Raw genomic sequence first — 23,357 nt, 5'->3', positions numbered from 1 at the left:
GCTACGGACTTCCAAACCGTTTTCTGAATGGAAGTATGGAAATGCCCAAACTGTTATTATCAGTTTTCCTCGTATCCAAAGAAACAGACATTATTAATTATTGTATCAAATTAAATACCAAACGGCAGAGTATTTAATTGTAATTCAAAGAAAAACGGTACTCCATAGTCTCTGAAAATTTATCACTTAATTCAGAAATAGGACTGATATGTCATTAACTTTTTCTTCTCACTTGCTATTACATTTCTTAAAATTATTATCGAGTCAAATGATGACGAACTATAATGGAGGGAAGGAGTAGTACTACTAACAAAAACAAGTTGTACCGTTAACAATCCATTAGCAATGGGGGCAAAACTGGAGCTGGAAATCTTGTGGTGAGGTCCGGCCCAATAGTGTTAAGAGGTGCAGCCCAGTTGGTCAAGCTTGGGCCGCACTGTGAGGCTTGTAGTCATACTTTTTTATTGAAAATTACTAACTTTTTAGTAAAAAAAAGTTTAACATTTAAATTATGCAATTTTTGGTGCATAATTAGGGTCCGTTTGGTACGCGGTTTGGTACGCGGAATTGGAATTGAAATTGAATTGGAATTGGAATTCTATGGAATTAAATTGGAAGGAATTGAATTAGAAGGAATTGAATTCTAATTCAATTCCAAATCCTTTATTTGGCAAAATGAAATAATTGATATGAAATTGAATTTGGAAAATTCTCCGCACTGTGTGTAAATGTGCGCAGTGTGTGTGTGAATGTGTGTGTGCACTGTGTGTAAGAATGGGTGTAGTGTGTGTGTGCAGTGTGTGTGAATGGGTGTGTGTAGTGTGTGTAAGAATGAGTGCAGTGTGTGAATGTGCGTGTGCAGTGTGTGTAAACATGTGTGTGCAGTGTGTGTGTGTAAGAATGTGTGTGTGGGTGTGTGTGTGTGCGCATTGTGTGTAAGAATGGGTGCAGGGTGTGAATGTGCGTGTGCAGTGTGTGTAAATGTGTGTGTGTGAATATGTGTTCAGTGTGTGTAAATGTGTGTGTGCACTGTGTGTGTGAATGGGTGTGTGTAGTGTGTGTAATAATGTGTGTAGTGTGTAATTTAATAAATATTTGAAATTCTACTACTTTTGATATGAAATTCAAATTATGGAATTGAAAGATTTGGAATTGTAATTCAATTCAATTCCAAATCCAAGAATTTTTATGATACCAAACACTGGATTTGGAATTGAAGCCTCCAATTCCAATTCAACATCTCCAATTCCGTGTAACAAACGGAACATTAGTGTATTTTCTAAAGAAATCTAATGATGTAATTTTTGGTATTTAATTATTGTAATTATGGGTATTTTAATAATGTAGCTTTTGGTACTTATTAATGTGATTTTTCGTAATTTTTTTAATTCTATGCATAATCAAAATGAAAAATAAATATAAATTTAAGTGATAATTAAAGAAAATGAAAACACATAAATTTAAGTTGTGGTATGACTAGAGATATTAGGGCATCCGCATCGCGTCTCGATGCGGGCTATATCTCGTCTCGAAGAGACGAGACCGCATCGAGACGGCGATGCGGCCTCCATCTCGTCTCGACGAGACGGGATATCTCGTCCTGTGTCTCCTTCCGAAGAGGCCGGCCTCGAGACGTCTCGCCACGTGCCTTGGCGACGTGACGAGCTGTGGTTCGTGCGTGACGCCCATTCGTCGACCCGCGAGTGGGCGTCGTTTATATCCGTTAAAATTGATTTTTTTTATTTTTAAAATCAGAAAAAACTCAAAAATTAAAAAAAAATATATAAAAATATTCCAAAAATTATACTAGCCGTTTATAGCCGTTTTTCTCAAATTTGTAAATTTTTTTCAATTTTTTTAAAGCCCCCAATCACTTCTATAAATACCAAATCATTCCCACAAATTATCCACCATAAAAAAAAACTCTCTATTCTCACTCAAATTTTTTTAATGGTGTGTTTTTTTTTATGATTTTAATTATGTATTTTTAATTTTTTTTAGAATTTTAATTATATATTTTTTAATTTTTTAGGCCTTTAAATTGTAATTTTTATTTTATTTAATGAAGTGTGTTTTTATTAATTGAATTTGTTGGAATTAAAAATAAAAAATAAAATTGAATGAATAGTTAAGGGATGAGATGGTTAAGAGATGGAGGGATGCAGGTGTTGTCTCTTAGGTAAGAGATGGAGTGAAAAGTACAGTGGGGCCCATAAATAGTGAACAGATGAGACGGTTAAGAGACTGATAAGAGACAAGAATACGAATGGTCTTAGATTTTTGGAGTGTGGTCTAACACATAAATTGAGGGAATTGCGACAGAGTTGCGGTCTAACACAAAAATTGAGGGAATTGTGACAGAGTTGCGGTCTAAATTGGGGTATAATTAAGGTAGTGGAGCGTAGATGATATACATTTTTTAAAATTGATAAATTTGTTCTTGGGCACGAGAGATTTGATGATCAAAATCTAAAAACCCTAAAATTGGGCTGATATATAATTATATACTATTGCGGTATTGCCCAAAAATTTTTATTCCTCTGTTTTATAGTGATCTTGTTCATCCAAATATATAAAGCCCAGCCCACAATATAATTCCTATTCATCTAATTAACAAAAGCGAAATCCAAATTGGCTACTACGTGGCCGGTGATTATATTGACTGAGCTTATAAGCATTTAAACGATAAAACATTACTAATAGCTTATAAATTCTTGAAAAGTATTTTACCAAATTCAAACAATTTATAAGCAGTAGAATAGATTCAAAGTACTTTTACAGTGCATTACTTCTAATTAAATTCTACTAATTGTTATTTGATAATCTTCTTCTATAACTAATTAATATTAATTGGGAACTAATAAACAACGATTGGAAATTAATAGTCCTCACTGAGATGCCCAATTGATAATCCTAATTGAGATGAAATGATTTGAGGAAAAAAAAGGAACTTTCGGCTTCAATTTTTTTAGATCTATAAAAGCAACTTTGGAGGTGCATGGCAGTTGGAGCCTCTATAGTATATTACTCTAAAAAGCATATGCAATTTCGATGGCAAGTAGCTGCATTATGCTTCCTTAAGCAGTAGCACTAAAAAACATTTGCAAACTTTGATATCTCAGTTCTGTTCCCATGTCTTGAGTTAGTCCAATATTGATGTTGTAAACTCATCAAATCCCTTTACTTAGTTTGTGTTGACAGACCCTACCTATATGTTGTCACTCAATCAAATATCATGCCCCATCATATAAAGAAATCAACATCTTAGTTTACCACATGATGAACAGATGGATGCCCCAATTCACAATTTTGCATAATATAATGTGGCACTAATGTCATTGACTAGTAGAGAATTATAGTAGTAATATTTTAATTTGAATGAGCCCAAGGTTTAATTTGTAGTACTATATGTCTAAGTTGCCCTAATTTGTTGGTGTAAAGATATTAAGCAGGCAGAGTAGGTGGAAAAAGGGTGTCACTAAGGAAAAGAGGAAGATTACAAAATTAAATGGTATGATGAGATCTCTATGGTTCCCAACTTTACTGCAAAATCTTTCTCTATCCAAGAATAAATAGATCGCAACATTTTCCTCATCAGATTGGCCATAGTGTCTCACTAAAGTAGGATTAAACGAGGAAAGAAAAATAAACTAATTAGAGCACCAAAAGTGTACAAAGTTCGAAGTAATTTCGTCCCATAACTTTGTGTAATGAAGTACAATATTATATGCTAGTAGTACTACTTGATTGTGGAAGGGCATTCAATGTTTATGTATATACTCAAACAAATTGATCACTATCAAGCTCAGCTGGATTAGTCCCATCACATAAGTTTGAAAATTTTCTAAAATGGAATACTTAATATTTAGTTGGCATGAAATTTGCAACCCAACATGCTTGGTTGTAACTTGTAAGTTTGTACCAAGCTAGTGACAATCTATTTAGATATGTACTATGTTTAGCGAGCACTTAAATGCTCTTTTAACACCAAAAACACTCGCTGAATAATATTTGCAAGCACTGATGCTTGCTAAATTCCGAGCACAAAAAATATATTTCGATCTAAAGTTTGAACTGTATTTTATCTAATATTATATCATGCATAACTTACTTGAAAGCAGTTTCTAAGTCATACTAACCAAAATGTACGTGTGTCTAGTCAAAGAAAGTCATGAAAGCTAATTCTCACACTATTAATTTATAGTAATACTTATATAGATAAAAATTGATTATAATAAAAACAGTATGAACTAAGAGGGCCCAGATGGGATTGAAGAGAGAGAGCAAATGGTCCATTGGCGTGTCTCCTGGGATGTGTGGGTGAATGTGGGCGTCATGTTACATGTCACCACACCACATTCATATAACCAAACCTATTGGTTAATGTTGGTGACAATTGAGGAAAATGGGTAGTTTTGATTCAGGTCAATTTCAGTTTTCAACATTACCACCAAAATATGAATTTAGTTTAAAATATTTATTTTTTGAGAAACGGGTCTATTAACAAATGAAATCATTGTCGAAATGGTCATCTTTTACGGTTCCGTAAAAAAATTAAAGGTCATATCACTGTGCAATTAGCGCTGATCGTTAGTATTTTTACGAAACGTAAAAAAAATGACTACTTCGTCGACATTTTCATTTGTTATGGACTGTTTTTTTTTCAAAAAGTGAATGTTTTGGATCAAATTCGTATTCGGTCATATATTTAGGACCAAAATTGACCTTTACTCTTTGATTTAATATTTCAATTTCAAAGTTCCTAGGACAGATCATAATTTGATTAAACTTCATGATTTAAATAACTATTAACCTTATATTTTAGGGATATTAGCACTTAATATCATGGAACTTTCAAAAAGTTGGATTTTTCCCACGAACTTTGAAATTGACAAATAATATCACGAACTTTACCCTGAGTTTGTTATTTTCCACAAATGAAAAAAAATTCGGATTGAAGAACAATTTTGGAGGTTGTGCTTCAAGTAAAACTATCCTCAAAAATTGAAAAACTTGGAACTCTCGAAGTTGTTGCCGAGAAATTACAAAAAAAAATATGTATCATGATATTATTTGCAGGAATTTTTTCTTTGGTGGAAAATAACAAACTCAGGATAAAGTTAATGATATTATTTGTCAATTTTAAAGGTCGTGGGAAAAACTCAAACTTTTTGAAAGGTTCCAATATCCCTATATTTTATTAACCTATCATCACTCGATCAAGTAAAACTTCACATCATATTTTTCGTGTAAACTTTCAAAAGTTGCAACTTGCACACTCTTTGCGGATACTAATAAGATAATTGTGGTAATGTTAATAAAAATAATTATTTCTGATTTCACATCTATTGGGTAATTCAATCATATTGTTTAGGTAGATTATGGAATCATATAATTAAGATAAATTATTTATTCAATCATATAATTAAGGTAAAATATAGTAATATTAACTTGAAAATGTTAAAATAAAAATATTAAATTTCACGAAGAGAAAATATTTAATATGGCCATAGTGTAATTATGTTTGGTTTCCCAAATTATTCGTTTTATATTTGTAAAACTTACCCAAGTGTCAAATAAATAAATAAATCATATAAAAGGTGAATTATTTTTCAAGAGATCTATTCTAATTTCATACTGTCAAGTTAAGCAGTACTCCCTCCGTCCCAAGGAAAATGACCCTTCCCTTGGGCGGCACAAGATTTTATGCAGTTATATTTTGTGTGGTAAGATGAGAGAGTAAAGCAAGAGAGAGGAAATAAAGTAGAGATAAAGGTGTTTCCATTTTAAGTAATGAGTCATCTTGATTGGGACAAACCAAAAAGGAAAATGGATCATTTTCAATGGGACGGAGAGAGTACTTATTTTACAAACTTAAAATTCCATTTTATAGAATTTAATAAATAAATAAACAAATAAATAAGATATGAAAATGGTGGATGTTTGGATACAACAAATTTGAAATAAAAAACATGACAACCACCGAAATCATTCAATGATTTTCAAGTCCACTTAGAGCAAACGAAAAGTTAAACTTGTATCATGGTATGTTGGATATCATTTAATGTGACCTATAAATTCCATAGTGACGACAATTTTTGTATTCAGTTAAAATTAATAGTTGACGAGGAATTTTTAAAAATTTGAAATATATTAAATTTGAATATAAGAAACTAAAATAGTTCATGAACTTTTAAGTAAATTCCTCTGAATGTTTCATCTTATTCTTCATCGTCGCTGCCAAAACTTTTTGAGATAATAATATAAAGAGGAAACATATTTTTTGGTCCACGAACTTTGTCAAAATTTAGGTCTGTGAATTTTGAAAATATTATTTTAGGTCCGTCAACTATGAGTTAATATCATTTGAAGTACTCCCTCCATCCCCCATTAAGAGTCACACTTTTCCATTTCGGTCTGTCCCCAATTAAGAGTCACACTTCATTTTTACCATAAATAGTAAGTAGGTCCCACATTCCACTAACTCAACTCACTCACATTTTATTATAAAACCAATATAAAGAAATGGGTCCCACATTCCACTAACTTTTTTTAACCAACTTTTCTTTACATTTCTTAAAACCCGTGTCCTGTCAAAGAGTGACTTCTAATAGGGGACGAAGGGAGTACTTTTTTACTATTTCCAAGTTTTTCTGGACGAAAATACCCTCAATACCTTGAAGGGTATTTTAATAAACTTTATCACGTACTCATATTTTTTATAAATATCTTTACTATATATTTTTGATGAATTTTATAAATATGATTTAACCTTCAATATTATCACTTTTGTGACATGCAAAAAAAGTTCATTCTTCAACTTTTTATAATTAAAGAATTTTAAAATATTTTTAGAGGGCACGTCTTTTTTGGTCCACGAACTTTGACAAAGTATCATTTTAGGTCCGTGAACTTTGAAAATATCATTTGAGGTCCATCAACTATGAGTTAATATCATTTAAAGTACTTTTTTACTATTTTCAAGTTTTTCTGGACGAAAATACCCTCAATACCTTAAAGGGTATATATTTTTAATAAACTTATCATATACTCATTTTTTTTATAAATATCTTTACAATATATTTTTGACGAATTTTCTAAATATAATTTGACCTTCAATATTATCACTTAATTTTGTGACATGCAAGTCAAATTGCTTCTTCAATTCTTTATATTAAAGAATTTGAAAATTGAATATAGAACTTTTCTTTAATAATAAAAAATTAAATAAGGATCTTTTCTTGCATGTCACAAAATTAAGTGATAATATTGAAGGTCAAATTATATTTAGAAAATTCATCAAAAATATATAGTAAAGATATTTATAAAAAATATGAGTATATGATAAGTTTATTAAAAATATATACCCTTAAAATATTGAGGGTATTTTCGTCCAGAAAAATTTGAAAATAGTAAAAATGTACTTCAATTGATATTAATCCATAGTTGGCAGACCTCAAATAATATTTTCAAAGTTCACGGACCTAAAATGATACTTTAGCAAAGTTCGTGGACCAAAAAAGATGTTCCCTCATATTTTTAAGATATGGATACTCGTAAAAATTAATGTCACAGTCAATAGACGATACTTAAATATATTGATATTATTTTTAAATAATATATCAACATTCAAGTATTGTCTATTGACCGTAACCTTGATATTTTATACCTCAAAAATATTTTAAAATTCTTTAATTATAAAATGTTGAAGAAACTTTTCTTGCATGTCACAAAATTAAGTGATAATATTGAAGGCCAAATTATATTTAGAAAATTCATCGAAAAATATGAGTATGTGATAAGTTAATTAAAAATATGTACTCCCCTTCAAGGTATCGAGGGTATTTTCATCCATAAAATCTTGAAAATAGTAAAAAAGTACTTCGAATGATATTAACTTATAGTTGACGGACCTCAAATGATATTATCAAAGTTCACGAACCTAAAATGATACTTTGGCAAAGTTCGTGGATCAAAAAAAATGTTCCGTCTAATATAAATTGGTTAGTTTGTAGCATGACACCAATTTTGGGCGCGACCAATCTTAAATTCATATCATCATACCATACTTGATTTAGCATATACCAATATGCATTGAGCAATAATTTAGTAGTCTAGAAATATAAAATGATAATATTGGTAGATGTATCCAATCAATAATATTTTAGCAAAAAATTCTTAAAAGATAACCTATATATAAACATTAAATTAAAGGATATAAATCAAACATATTCACTATTCTAAAATATGAAAACTTACCTTAAAAGTTGTCCTCAAAAATATATTATACACATACATGCACAGACATATATTTCACATCATCAAAAAGACAAAAGACAAAGTCATTGTATTTGTCATGATATGAGTTTTCATAATATATACACAAAAATATTAAACACAAATGATAAAGTATGGCATAACGTAAATATTATTGAAATATTATCTAATACTATCTTCTGATGTTTTTATGATAGCATGTTAATTTTTTTTAAAACAAACATTAAAAATTATAAAAAATGAAATATTTGTATATTCTTTTTAGCATAATAGCTAAAAGAATTTAATTCGGTATATGTGCCTAGAGTAGTAGTAGGATAAATTTGATTGGTAAGGATGAGGTGGTTTCAGAACTAATAAAATATACTCCCTACGTCTTAATTACTAGTTAGTTGAAGCATTTTTCTTGGCAAAAGATTTAAATTATTGACATTTAAAGATTAAATTAATAGAATAAAAGTAAGAAAGAGAATGAATGAGTAAAGTAGGAGATTAAATAAATTTTTTATTAAAAAAGCTCAACTATTTGGGATAATCTAAGATAGAATATGGCTCAATATTAACTTAAATATTCCCTCTGTTAGTAAAATATTGTCCATTTTTGCTATTTCGGTTCATTCGTAAAATGTTGTCAATTTATTTTTTCCATTTTCAAAAATTATACATCACTTTCCACTAACCCATTATAACCATATTTTATTATAAATTAGTATATAATTATGAGGCCCACATTTTACAAACTTTTTCCACTAATTTTTCTTCACAATTTGAGCGAGCAGACGATGCATTTGACCAAGCTACGGCAACGGCGTGAGAGACGACGGCGACGGTGTGAACATATAGGTGGTGCGGCGGCGACATTAATTATTAGCTTGATAAATATGCTACTCAATTTCTTCATTAAAAAATGGGCTGGACGGCGAAGAAATAAGAAACGAAAGTTCGTCAAGGAACGATAAAGAACATGTATGCAAAATATTAAAATAAATTTATGATACAAAAATCATCTTATACTAATAAGTAAACACATTAAAATAATTATTCTTACACCGACGTTGATAGCACACCAAGCCCCAACAAAAATTCCTAGGTCCCCATAATTGAAATATGATAATCAGAAAATAAATTGGTGATGAATTTGCAAGACATGGTTGGCTCAAAATAGCTAGGCTATTAGCATAATGAAACAAAATTAATTTAGTGATCTTATTTTGTTTAAACAGAACACAAAACATTTGTAGAGAGAGACATGAAAGTAAGGGATGGGCCCATTTGGTCGGACGAAATCTGGACTTGAAGGTCCATCAAAAGGTGGGCTTTGTCCCACTTTTCCCTCTTCTCTTTACTACCTCGATTTGCTGTGTCGGTCTGCCTCAACATTTTTTCAACCCAATTATATAAACTTAATTTTCTAATAACAACCTCTTTTTGGCCATTTTTCTTCATTTTACTCGTTTTCATAAAGTTTTAGGTGTGGGGACTTCAATTCCTGTGCATGTGTCATGTTTTGCCAAAAAGTGCATAAATCCAAAATTGGATCGTAATTTTGATTGACTGAATACACTATGTGATAATGTGTTCGGACTATTAAACTTTAGTTCTATAGAATAGTGGAGAGTTGAACGAGGAATGAGAGTTGTAATTAGAAAATCTAAGATTCGATTAGCCCTATCTCTTTATAATTCATTCATCCTTGTAAATGTACTATATATATTTTGCCGAGAGTAATTAGTTGTTGTAGAAGAAATTTGGCGATAAATTGGATATGAATTGAAAATGTTAAAGGGGGATATATTTGATAAGGTTGAAATATTGATAAAATTAAGGAAGGTTTGACAAAGGGATTTCATAATTAGCATTACATTATTTGCATCGTAAATAATTTTATTTCATCAACTTAGGTAGTGTAAAAAAAAATTTAGAATCTATGTAACTGCATATTATTTCCATTATATTGCCTGATTTATTGGTTTATTATATGAAGTTAAGTGGAGTATCATTCAATTGAGTACTTACTCAATACAATTTAGAGGGTGCATGTAATAGTTTAGTGTTAAAGTAGTTAATGCATAGACCAAAGGTCATAGATTCAAGTCCATCATAATACAATAATAATGAAATTATTTAACTTATATATATAAAAAAATAAAAACATAATTTGACATTTTTCTTACGGAAATGTGAATTACATAATAAAATAATATAGTTATAATAATTAAGTACTCCTTAGCTTTTTGTGCAATTTTTAAAATTTTTTATTTTCCTTAGCTTATTTAATTTTTCATTAAATTTCTAAAAACGTATATGTTAATCTTTCTATATTAAAAAAATATTAACTATTATTTATATGAAGAGTGATTAAGTAAGTTGAAATATTCAGTTAAAAAGGATAAATTCCATTAATTAGGTTATGAAAATGATAAAATTATCCCAATTATGTAAAATGCAGATAATTTAAAATAAATTGAGTTATAGTGATAAATTTATACATCATATATTAATTCATAATAAAATATTAGTGAAATGTGAGTTCATTTGCCAAATTTAGTAATAATATAAATGAGTAATGAAGAAGCTAAACCATTTTAAAAGAGACGTTGAACTAAGCGCACTAGAGAAGTACATAAGATGTTATATTACCTTAAATGACAAGGCGTAAACCAGTCACATCCAAATCACTATTAATGGATAATTATATTCTATTAATCTTAATTTAAATTTTAATTAGACAACCTCATCCTTTCAAATCTCTGTGTCTCTCTCTACCTATTCAACAAACATGTCACGACGACAATCTTTTAGTTGCACCACCAACTCCTCCTATATATACCCTCTTGGATTTTGGTTTGATAACAACATACCTTCCCCACTCCAAATACACTTCCTCAATTAATCTCCCTCTTTAATTTCTCTCTCTATCAACTCACAAATTTATATTTTTTGATCAAAGAAAATGACTATCTCCAAGAAAGCGGCATGCAACTCCCACGGCCAAGATTCTTCCTACTTCCTTGGATGGGAGGAATACGAGAAGAATCCTTTCCATGAATCTACCAATCCCAACGGAATCATCCAAATGGGCTTAGCAGAAAATCAGGTACAAATTCATATAATTAATTCCATCAAACACTAATCCAATTACTACAAAATTTTCTAATATTCATAATTTCTCCCTATTTAGCTCTCCTTCGATCTACTAGAGTCGTGGCTGGCCGCGAACCCTGACGCCGCCAGCTTCAAACGAGACGGGCAATCCATCTTCCGGGAGCTCGCCCTCTTCCAAGACTACCACGGCCTTCCCATTTTCAAAAATGTAAGCATGCACTGTTAACACATTTCATTTCATTTTATCATAAAAAGAGTTAGATAAGTGACATGGTGTAAATATTATCCAATTTAGGCACTAGCACAATTTATGGCGGAAATACGTGGCAACAAAGTCCAGTTTGACCCAAACAACCTGGTTCTCACCGCCGGCGCCACGTCAGCCAACGAAACCCTCATTTTCTGCCTCGCCGACCCGGGCGACGCTTTTTTACTACCCACACCCTACTATCCAGGGTAAGCCTGCACGACATATGATTTAATATTCTAATTTCAAACTTTATCAATTTAATTAAATTTCGTGATTTATTATTATTTTTAATTAAATTTCGTGATTTAAATGACATGCAGGTTTGACAGAGACTTGAAATGGCGGACCGGAGTGAAGATCGTCCCGATACAATGCACGAGCCGGAACGGCTTCCGAATCACGTCGTCTGCCGTTGAAGAAGCCTACAAACTTGCTCAAAAACGTAATCTCAAAGTTAAAGGTGTATTAATCACTAATCCTTCAAATCCTCTCGGGATTACTCTAAGCCGGAAAGAGCTCAATCTCCTCCTCAACTTCGTCGACAAAAAGGGGATCCACCTCATCAGCGACGAGATCTACTCCGGCACGGTTTTCGACTCCGCCGAATTCGTCAGCATCATGGAGCTTCTACCGAACCGGAATAATCCCCAGCTCATGAACCGGGTTCATGTGGTTTACAGCCTGTCCAAGGACCTCGGCCTACCCGGTTTTCGGGTCGGGTCGATCTTCTCCAACGACCGGTTAGTGGTGGCGGCCGCGACAAAAATGTCGAGCTTCGGCCTTATCTCATCTCAAACCCAATATCTCCTCTCCGCCATCCTGTCTGACCACGTATTTGCCAAAAAATACGTGGCTGAGAACAGGATGAGGCTCAGGAACCGGCACGCAGTGCTGGTTTCTGGCCTCAGGAGGGTCGGGATCTCGTGCCTCGAGAGCAATTCCGGCTTGTTCTGCTGGGTGGACATGAGGCACCTGCTGAGCTCCGACTCTCTCGAGGCAGAGATGGAGCTGTGGAAGAAGGTCGTGTACGACGTCGGGCTGAACATCTCGCCCGGCTCGTCGTGCCACTGCGCCGAGCACGGGTGGTTCCGCGTGTGCTTCGCGAACATGACCGAAGACACGCTGGATCTCGCAATTCGGCGCATTAAATCGTTTGTCGATTCGATTTCTCCGATTAAAAATTGCAGGAATTCGAGGAGCAAATCGATTTCGAAGTGGGTGTCAAGGCTGTCGTTTCATGATCGCGAATGTGACCGGTGATTTTTCGATGTAATTCGATTTAGTTTGTGATATTTTTCTTTTCGGATTTAATTAGTTAGTGGCGTTACATTATGTTGTGAAATTCATGTATTTAGAGTCTAGTGCACTCTGTCCATGCGGACGAGAGGTGATTTGTGCTTCATATTGTAAACTCGCTTTAATTTTAGTTAGTTGATGAGATTTTTCTTGAACATTGCACCATGTGATGGGTATAGATTAATGTTTTATTTCATGTACATTATTTCAAAAATATAGTACTATAACCTCATGAAAGAAGTTGAATTAGTTTCTTGTAATTTACTACTAGTATTTTTTTGGTTCTTGTTAACTAGACCACTACATTAAAATACAAAATCCCAAACTAAAATGGAATCATATTGGCTACAATTAAAAGTGAGGCAAAGATGTTTTCATAGGAACCCATGTAGTGATGAAGTGAGTATTTACGATACTAGAGATCTTAAATTCATATATTATTGACGCTTTTTCGATCAAGCTAACATACTTGATAAAGTGAGTATTTACGAGACTGAAGGTCTTAAATTCGTATCTTATGAACGTTGTTTCGATCAAGTTACCGTACTTAATGAAGTGAGCATTAATTTACGAGACTGAAGGTCTTAAATTCGTATCTTATTAACGCTCTTCCGACCAAGCTACCATACTTGGTTTTTCAAGTATGATTATCGCTCTTGTGTGATTCACAGACTATCACTTAATTGTCTCATAACCGTACGTGCTATTCGGTTAGTATCCTTAATCGCAATTTTTTTTTATCCCGCTCGTGTGTCATTGATACATTTATTATTTTAATACTTCGTCTGTCTCACTAAATTTGAAACATTTATTTTTTGGCACGAGATTTTATAGTGTTGTTTTGTGAGTAAATGATGAGAGAAGAAAAGGTAGAGATGAAATTATTTCCATTTTCAGAAACATTTCAATTTTAATGGGACAATTTAAAAAGGAATATATTTCATTTTTAATGGGATAAGAGTATATAATTAAAGTAACTAAAGTTAGTTGATAATAGTAAGATTTTTTAATGGAAGAAAAACTGGATTTTGAAAGTTATTACATGAGGTCAAGTGGACATCACCGGAAGGGAGGAATGTGCTATTGTTTGCCAACATTGGACGTTACAAGACAGTTGCTCAAACGTAATTAATGATAACTGTCAACCGACTTTTTCAAAATACTTAATAACGTTGGTGGACATATAAAATATGACGTTCCATAGTTTTGTGTTGCTTATTGCGTTTTGGCAAAAACTAAATTCCATTTTAAGAGAAAGTATCATAAGAGGTGTTCCATTTCAAATTCAGTGTTTTATCATTTTCGATTTCTATCAAAGTATATTTTTATTTTGCCACAAATATAATAATTAGAAGTAATACGCCTTTAGTATTCTATTTTATTCAAAATAATATTTCGCTAATTTCACCCATTTATATATGTGTTAGTTAATGCTAAGATCGATAGGATGTACGAGTTCATTTTGATTTTTATGCTTGGTATACACGATTAAGAGAAATGAGAATAAAGCATAGTACTTTCTAAAACATTTTTAATTTATGCAATAAAGTTCAATTTATTTGATGTTTAAAATAAGTCCGGGAAATGTGAATAATATCTTATTATAAATAAAATACAAGTATTAATTCTTCCGAAAAAGACCACCACTTTTTTGAACTCAATTTTACTTTAAAAGGATAAAAGGCCAAGAAAAGTTCGATTGACTTGGTGGTGGGAATGGAGTTTCCTGCAAGTAAGAGATTTTTCTTTTTTATTATTGTGGCCAATTTAAGCCAATTAAAACTTTTGAGTACTGAATTAGGGACCGCCCTTAAAACTTTTGCACTGCTATTTTTATCTATCATGTTATCCATTTAATTAAGTATTTGATAATCATGCGATTAACTTAAGAATATTCATTGAGTTTAGAACTTGAGTGTAAAAGTGTTTCACAATGATAGCAAGAAATGATTGGCTGACAATAGCGAGTCCCATTCGTAATTAATGACCGATTTGATTGAGGTATATAATTTTTTCATGGTGTTACGCGTATATGTTACGTATAATTAATCGTTATGTAGGTCGTAATCGTACTAAGGTTTCTTTACCAAAAAAAGATGTATTGAGGTTTTAGGCAAGTTCTAAGAGAAAATGTCACATAAATTATTGAAGCAAAAAACACAATAGTAATCATTTTAATTAATTGTTTAGTCTAGGTAGGGTTTTGTAATCGGAGAGGATGGGGATATTCCTTTCAATTACAAAAAAAAATAAACACGACACATGAAGATATATATCTTGTTGAAAAGATAAATTAAATTAAATCAAATATTAATATTCTATGAAAATAAATAATAACATAAGTATAACTTATAAATAAAGGTATAAAGTTAGATGAGGTGATATTTCTATGTATCAATTTTTCAGGGTAAGATATAACATTTTTCTCAAGGAGGAAATAAAGAAGGATATTTAATGCACTTTTTATTAGTATTAAAAAAAGACTGCGAGTGCACAATGTTATTAACTTTAGCTAAAGGTAAATACTAGTATCGTATCCACAGTGGCTGATCCAGGATTTATAAACGGAGGGGGCGAAATATATATTAAGTAGGTTGGTTTAGGGCGAAAATGACATTTTTTTTCGATTTTTGGGTCGAACGGAGGAGGCGGACATGGTAATTTTACATTCGGAGGGGGCGACCGCCCCTTCCTGCCCCCCTAGATCCGCGCCACTGCGTATCCATGAAAACTAATAGTTAGCTTGTACTTATTGCAACTTAAACGTCAAATACTATCTAGGGATTATTTTAACTAAATAAATATAATTAATAAAAATAAAAATAAATAAAGATAGCCGATAAACCGAGCTAGGTTCAATCAATCAAACAAGGGAATTATAGAGTATTCATTCAATTGACAATTAGCTAGTTTAATTATGAATCTAACATTCAATTATGACTCAAGTTATACTTGGGCGATATTGGATTGAATTTATTTGCCATGGAAAAATTAAAAAATCTCAAAATTGACGTATTTAGATTAAAAGTATGAAAAGAAATACCTAAAATTATTGTTTTATTTAAACATAAGCAAATAAACTAATTAAAAACTACATCGTGAACTGATAATAAATAGTATGAGAATTATTGAGTAGACGGATCACCTACCACTCCACCGACTAAATTATCCCAGAAGTAGAAATGTTATAGAATTAAAGAATTATGGATTTTCTTGGTTCAGACTAATATTAAACTATTGTTAAGTTTTCTTAAATATGTCAAGTGAATCAAATCTAAGGTCATTTACCGATTTGTTGTAGACTTGTAGACATACATGCATATGGTTATGGTGTTCTATTTTATCCTTTTCTCCACAATTAACTTATAACCGACTGCAGTTAGAATAACAAGGTTCCGAATAATGGAGATTAAACAACTAAAAGTTTAAATATTATTTATAAAAATGAAAATATTAAAGAGGTTTTTGCCTCACCGCCCAAATCAGAATAAAAGTAGATCACTCTTTTCTTTAATTTTTTTTTCCTATTTTCCCTTTTTTTCTTTTTTCTAGAGTTGCTTTCTTTAAGTGGTGAGAAAATCCCATAAATTTCGCTTCCTATGTCCTCGAGAAAGATACAGGTCGGTTTTATGCGATACCTAATTTAAATATTCTTTTTGTGCTTTTCTAGATATTCCTTTGTCTTAGACTTTATGGCATTTAGAAAGGTATTTTCGTTTACTTTTTTTAATTCAATTATATGATTTTTTTTTAATAAACAATTTCAAGTTGGTTAAAACGGATTTAAATTAACACGACCAATATATTTGTTATTTTAATTATTAGATAAAATTTTATTTTGTATTGTAATTTATTTTAATAAAGTTATTTATTAAAACGATAAAATAAATATATAAATATTACTCCATCAATAAATCTATGGACTCCCTCAGTGATATTGGCCCATTAAATTAGATAAGAATTACTATAATGTTTGGGCCTACAAAAAAAGCACATTAGCTTGAAAAAAGAATGAATATATGTATCTGGGCTAGGCTAGATACATCCTTCGTATTTTTTGCTTTTAATTTCCAAATACACAAAACACTTCAAAAAACCACATTTTTAGTGATAGTTCTGTTGTCAAGCTTACTTATATTTATATATGAGAGTCATGTCTAATTTCATCTCTTATTTGATTGCCATTTGTTTCAAAAGTTCGTCCCGTTACAATGTAACGTGATTCATTTTCATAATGTCAAGATTACATTCTATCTCATAATTAACCATTTCATTTCCACTCCTATGACTAATTTATTTATAGACAAAGCTCATTTTATCTTATCATAATCTTTTCTTTAACGAACCGAACCTCAATTGTGTCTTATATGCTACCGTCACTATTCCTAGAGAACTTGAAAGATTATAGTATAGTTTCGAAAAGGCAATCATTGCTTGTATAATTTGAAGGTAGATGTGCAGAAATATGTAATATTTTCAGCTACTTCATCAATTTTAATAGTGCCAACTTTGAAAATTCATGAGTTTCTAGAATAACTTTTTTACTTTTCGTTTGTGTTGAAATTGACAATAAGTACGTCTGTGTTGAAATTGAAAAAAATTAGTGGGATCGGAACACTTGACCGATTCAGTCAATTTAAATAAATTAATCAAATTAAACACCCACTAAAGCAACTTGGTGAATTCATGTGGTATTATTGTTGTTACATTCTCTTGTAATTTATCTGCTGCTGTGCTATTTGGGTGCACTCTTTGTTAGAATTAACTTTATTGCACAAAAATTACTCTCTTGGGTCGGCCGGAATGATCCAAGGGTTGTAAATTTGCAGCCGGAACATGAAATCAGGCTATTCGGGTTAGCCCATTCAGATTGTCGGGTTAATCAGGTTGGCCACTTATTACTTGTAGAACATCATTGTTATATAAGCACATGACATACATTTATCAAATAAACACAAACAATAAAAAACAAAGCAGAGGATCCGAGTATACATATATTGCCAAATGTTGGACCAAGAAGCTGCAGTGTAACTGTAGTTCCATTCTTTAAGATACCCTTTTTGCTAAAAACCTAACAAGTTGAGTCCAAAATGTCAAGCCACCTTTTGCAGCTTTGTAAATGTACTTCCACTGACTTTCATGGAAAATAAACCATCATTGTGTAATAATACATAAAACCAATTATCCAATCTTTATAAAACTTATCTATATTACACTGACAAATATTGATTATTTATAACTGAATAGTCTGAATTATGCAAATGTCAATCCACACAACCCTGAGATTCCCAATTTCAGTAACAACCAAGAGCTCTATCCACAAATACAAAATGATAACAAAATCATGAGAGAGAGAGAAGCATCTTAGATGATGAAAGTGATAGTACAGTAACAAACAAATCCCCATCAGAAGTAAAAACAAGATGAATAAACAAAAACAAAAACAGATCAATTCAGTGAAACCCCATTCATCCTCTCCCAAAATCCATAATTGTAGAGGCCATGAGCCTGATCAACAAAACAACTCACATCAAACACATCCATTCCTTGTTCAAACCCTCGAAAATCGCCTGATCCAAGGCTCGTTGTCGCAGCAATATTCGCAAAGCTCGTAGATGCTGAAGAAGGATCCATCACTAGAGGGTTAGGGTAGAGATGCTGATGTTGATCAACACAAGTACTATACTGAAAGTTATTAGTCGTGGTTTGCAGGCTATTGCACGAAAAGGCCGCTCCATCGAGTATAGGCTGATGATTGTATAGGGCGGGACCGTAGTCACTGCAGATTGAATAATTTTGAACTTGTTTGGTGGGACGCGACAGGCGCCTCTGCCTGACGATGAGCTTCTTCTTGAGCCTCGTGTTCCAATAGTTCTTGATGTCGTTGTCTGTCCTTCCCGGCAATTGGGCAGCGATGATAGACCATCTGTGCCAATTTCCATCATATATAGTGAATACTCTCTCTGTCCCATGAATTAAAAGTGAAACGTTTTCCTTTTTGGATTGTCCCATTAAAAATGAAACATTTCTAAAAATGTAAACAACGTTGTCTTTACTTTCTCCTCTCTCTTTATTAACTTACAAAATAACACTACATAAAATCTCATGCTGAAAACCAAATGTTTCATATTTAATTGGATCGGAGGGAGTATTCATTTGATCACCAAAACCCTAAAAAAATTAATTTAGAGATTTAGGTTTTGTAAAAAAATTACCTGCTGCCGATGGTGATGTAGAGGGTGCAGATGAGGTTATCTTCTTCCTCGGTGAAGCCACCGTGCTTGAGGTTGGGGCGGAGGTAGTTGAGCCAACGCAGACGACAGCTCTTCCCGCATCTCTTGAGGCCTAATTAATTAACAAGGATCAGTTGCTATAAAAATGAGTTAAAGAGAATTAAATAAAGTGAATTTGAACCTATTTTAGGAGGCAAGGTAATCCAATTGCCACCGGTGCCATGGCTTTCGATGTAGGATTTGAGCTTGGCGTCTTCTTCAGGCGACCACGGCCCTCTCTTCACGTTGGCTTTGTCGCAGCAAGGCGCTCTCCCCATCTTTGTTAATTCAACCCGAAACTCATGTGTTATAGTATTATATATGGTGAGAAAGTGAGAGAGAGATGGCTGGAGAAGAGAAGAGCTGGATTGAAACTGTGTTATGGTTTGATGTCAAAAAAGTAGAGTGGAAAAAGAGGGACATCTTTATGAATTAAACTAATGCAGCAATTTGGAATGCCAGGCAGTAGGCTGACCTTTTTCTTATTGTCTTTTAATTCTCTCTTCAGAATCTAATTGTATTTTAACAAAACACTTTATGTGTTATTTCTTTATCATATCTTAATTTGAATAGTAAAAATCTCTTTTCCTATTGAAATTAACTAGAAATTAAATCAACTGGACCGTGACCTATGTTCACACAATTTCAGTTGAGGGATTCCTGAATTTTTATACTAACGTCCTGGTGCAATAATAATTCATAATATTGTCTTTTATTCGGTTTCTAAAAAGTCATATATATTTAGAAGTAGCAAAAGTTTGATTTAACTTATATATATAAAAACTCTATTAACTTGTACTGATAATACTTATACAAGTAATTTAATCACTCGTTAGTGTAGTTGGAGTGCAGACCAATTCAATTACTTGTATCAATTATGTTGATCTCGAGTGATTAATTACTGGTGTATGGAAAGAAAATACATAAATTCAACCTTCTATTGTTTTTTGCCTAAGGATACGCCTGAATGGTTAGGCTTTATATACTAGTAGTACTATAATTTTTTTGGTGAGATATAATTTGGTAAATCCAGATTCCTACTTAGCAATTAGCATCCGTCCATTTTTAAAATCATATCCGTTTTCCTAAAACCGACAAACGACGCCATGTTTCAAGGGAATAATTAAATATAATCTTGTATTTATTGGTCTAGAATCAATCATTATGATCTTAATCTCTTAGCTACTATGCATGTTATTAGTAAATTGATCAACATGTATCGATATTTGAGGGAAAAATATATATTCTACATTTTTTGTCATGCAAAAATAAAAACGTGCGTGTCAATTTTATTTTATGGTGTGAGGAAAATAATAACAATTATTATTATTATTATTATTATTATTATTATTATTATGTACAATTAATTTTGAATAAATGAAGTCTCTGTAAAGCTCAATTAGTTAATAAATAAGTGAAGCTTCAATTTACCACTATTAATTTTCAACCACACCATGACAATGTGATGCATAAAATTCAACGCCCAATTGGCTGACTTGATGACTTTAATTCGATTAGTTATATTCATTGGGGAAAAGAAAATAAATGTTTAAATATGTGAATTAATGAAGGGGCGTTAATTTGATTGTTTTTTTAGTGTAATATTTGAATTAATGAAGGGGAGTATATTATATGACACCTTTTGACTTAATAGATGATTTAGATCAGAAAAATAACTACAGAATAAACAAAGTAGTCATTTATGGAAATGTTACTTCAACTCACTTTTCTTTATTATAATAATAATAATAATAATAAAACTCTGGAGAAAATCTTGTGTAAGGAGATTTAGTGGTATCGCTTTCACACTTATATAAGACAAACAATTACAGTAATTAATTAAAACATAAACAAAAATAGTTGATTTGCTAACCCATAAAGGTGTAATTAGAGCTCTAGATGAAATCTTTTTTCCTCAAGTCAAGGAGATAATTCTATTCAAAACACATCGTATAGAATGTCACCATACAAATATTGTATTCATTAGATCAAGGTTAGAGATAGTATACACACTAGAGAGTCATGCAATCCATAAAAAGGTGAACTTTATAATAATAATATTAGTCTTTTCTAGGGAATTACCAATATGAATTGTCTAACTTTCTCAGCAGCTTCTTTCTAGCTAATTGCTTGATTTCACATAAGGGGCTTTTTAATCGTTTTATTTCTTTATGCTGAGAAAGATTAAAAAGGTTAACAAAAAAAACCTTTAGTTAAAGACTTTAGAGATTTGATAAGATTGGGGAATACATATCATGAATCTATCAGTAACCCGATCCGAAGACTGAAGAGAGCACATTTATGTGCACAAAAGCTTCTATGGAAGTCCGCATCATGATTTGTATGGATCTATCAGCAACCCGATCCGAAGACTCGATTCAACTCTATTCATGTCATCCAACAAGTATCATTTATTGTTGTTTTAAGAGAATGATGAATGCATACAGTAAAAATGTAATTTGTAATGTATTGTTTTTTTTTTTTTTTTTCCTTTAAAATTGCTAATTACCTATGAACCATATCAAAATTTCCAATTTTAACAAACTCTATTTTTCTATGATCAGTGTTATAAACAAAATAATTTAGCAATAACAAAGCCGTCTTAGCTCAGCTGGTAGAGCGCATGGCTTTTAACCATGTGGTCGTGGGTTCGATTCCCACAGACGGCGTTTTGAATTATAAATTTTAATATTTACGTAAATATATAGTACTATTTTCTTCTGATAAATTAACATCTCGTTATAATATCCCCATTAAATTAAAGAAGAACACTTCAATATCATTATAAATTGGGCCAGTTGTAGTGTTGTGGGCCGGATTTCTTGAAGACTCACCATGTGCAGGCCGACCACTGGCCCATTCATCTAGCCACATAATCTCATAAGCCAGGCTTCCAATAATCTAATTAATCAGCACTTATTAATCTAATTATTCTCCTACGAGAATTGGATTTTTTGTGAAAAATGCGACATATGCATAAACACTAATTAAATATGCATGCAGAAATGCATGAAATCCATAGATAACCGATAAATGAATAAAATATAAATTTGTTTATCCTTAATGGGATTTGAACCCATATGTCTCTTTCATAAAATAAAAATGCAAACAAAATGGTATACAAGATGGACCCTTAATGATATATGATCTTGAATGAAAGCCGACATATTATAACATGCATCCATGAATTTGCTTTCTCCACTCTATTTCCTGTCTGGATTATGAGATTTATCAAGCATTTTTAAAAGGTGGGGAATGAGCATATGTTTACTTTTTAACTATAGAATGATGAGTAATGGGCATATATATAAGTCAAAACATTTAACTAATGTTTCTGGCAAAAAGAAACTACTCAAATAACGCGAGACAGAAGAGTATATGTGAACGTTTTCAGATTGTCTAGCTCTTGAAAACTCTATCCAATTTATGCCGCCATTCACCCCTTTTAAAAGCCTTAAAAGTGGAACGGGTACTTAAATTTTTATAGATGAGACGGAATCCTCACCAAGTTGACGTGGGACAAATTTCTAAGAGATTTTAACAACCAAGTCCTTGTTCACGGGGCCATATTCAGTCCTATTCTTGAATCCACAATTTTTTTTCGCCCTCTAACAATATCAATCATTTATTTGCAAAAACAGGACAAAGGTTTGGTATGTGAAATCTAATTAAATTAATTTAAAATTTAGTAATCTAAAAAGTATTCTTCCAATAAAAACGAGGAGATAGTGAGAATGAGTAAAAATTTAGTAATTTAAGTTGAAAGCTGCCGTTGACATTAGATTTCAAATTGGTCTAAAATATAGAGTGGACATTCTCTTTCTCCTCCACCATCACAGTATATATTCACAATTTATAAAGGGGGAGTAGAGCATCTATCAACATTATAGTCATCATTTTATATTTTACTAGGACTACTATCTTTTCTTTTGTCTTTTGTTGATAAAATATTTATAAATTGTCTAAATGTCTGTACCCGATATTAGAATATACCACTATTGAAATGAAATCAATAAAAAGTTAAAAAGAATGGTCGATGCTAAAAGATTACATCTTCAGAATATATCTATGAGAAGTTTATGTTTGTGTTGTGTATGAGATAAGGAACTAATAGCAAATTAGAACTTTTTTTTTTAGTCTTGACACTTATTAATGAA

At 31.8% G+C, this 23,357-nt stretch overlaps 2 protein-coding genes and 1 non-coding gene across 3 annotated transcripts; 2 read left to right on the top strand and 1 right to left on the bottom strand.

Moving 5' to 3' along the window:
• Window positions 1–11,230: 11,230 nt before the first annotated feature.
• On the top strand, window positions 11,231–13,029 carry LOC125216750 (1-aminocyclopropane-1-carboxylate synthase 3-like). The gene is made up of 4 exons (XM_048118516.1): window positions 11,231–11,374; window positions 11,459–11,590; window positions 11,678–11,838; window positions 11,953–13,029. Exons 1-4 carry the CDS (start codon window positions 11,231–11,233, stop codon window positions 12,890–12,892), a joined length of 1,377 nt encoding a protein of 458 aa, XP_047974473.1. The 3' UTR covers window positions 12,893–13,029.
• Window positions 13,030–18,192: 5,163 nt separating this feature from the next.
• Window positions 18,193–19,607, bottom strand: LOC125215554 (transcription factor MYB36-like). The gene is made up of 3 exons (XM_048116998.1): window positions 19,343–19,607; window positions 19,144–19,273; window positions 18,193–18,854 (listed from the first exon to the last, which is right to left on the bottom strand). The coding sequence occupies exons 1-3, from the start codon at window positions 19,476–19,478 to the stop codon at window positions 18,377–18,379; spliced, it is 744 nt and encodes a 247-aa protein (XP_047972955.1). The 5' UTR covers window positions 19,479–19,607; the 3' UTR covers window positions 18,193–18,376.
• Window positions 19,608–21,796: 2,189 nt separating this feature from the next.
• TRNAK-UUU lies at window positions 21,797–21,869 on the top strand. The gene has a single exon. It is a non-coding gene; the product is annotated as a tRNA-Lys (tRNA).
• The last annotated feature ends 1,488 nt before the right edge of the window (window positions 21,870–23,357 follow it).

The sequence above is a fragment of the Salvia hispanica genome, chromosome 3, assembly GCF_023119035.1.
Source record: "Salvia hispanica cultivar TCC Black 2014 chromosome 3, UniMelb_Shisp_WGS_1.0, whole genome shotgun sequence".
Classification (NCBI taxonomy): domain Eukaryota; kingdom Viridiplantae; phylum Streptophyta; class Magnoliopsida; order Lamiales; family Lamiaceae; genus Salvia; species Salvia hispanica.
This window is presented reverse-complemented; position numbering and strand designations above follow the sequence as displayed.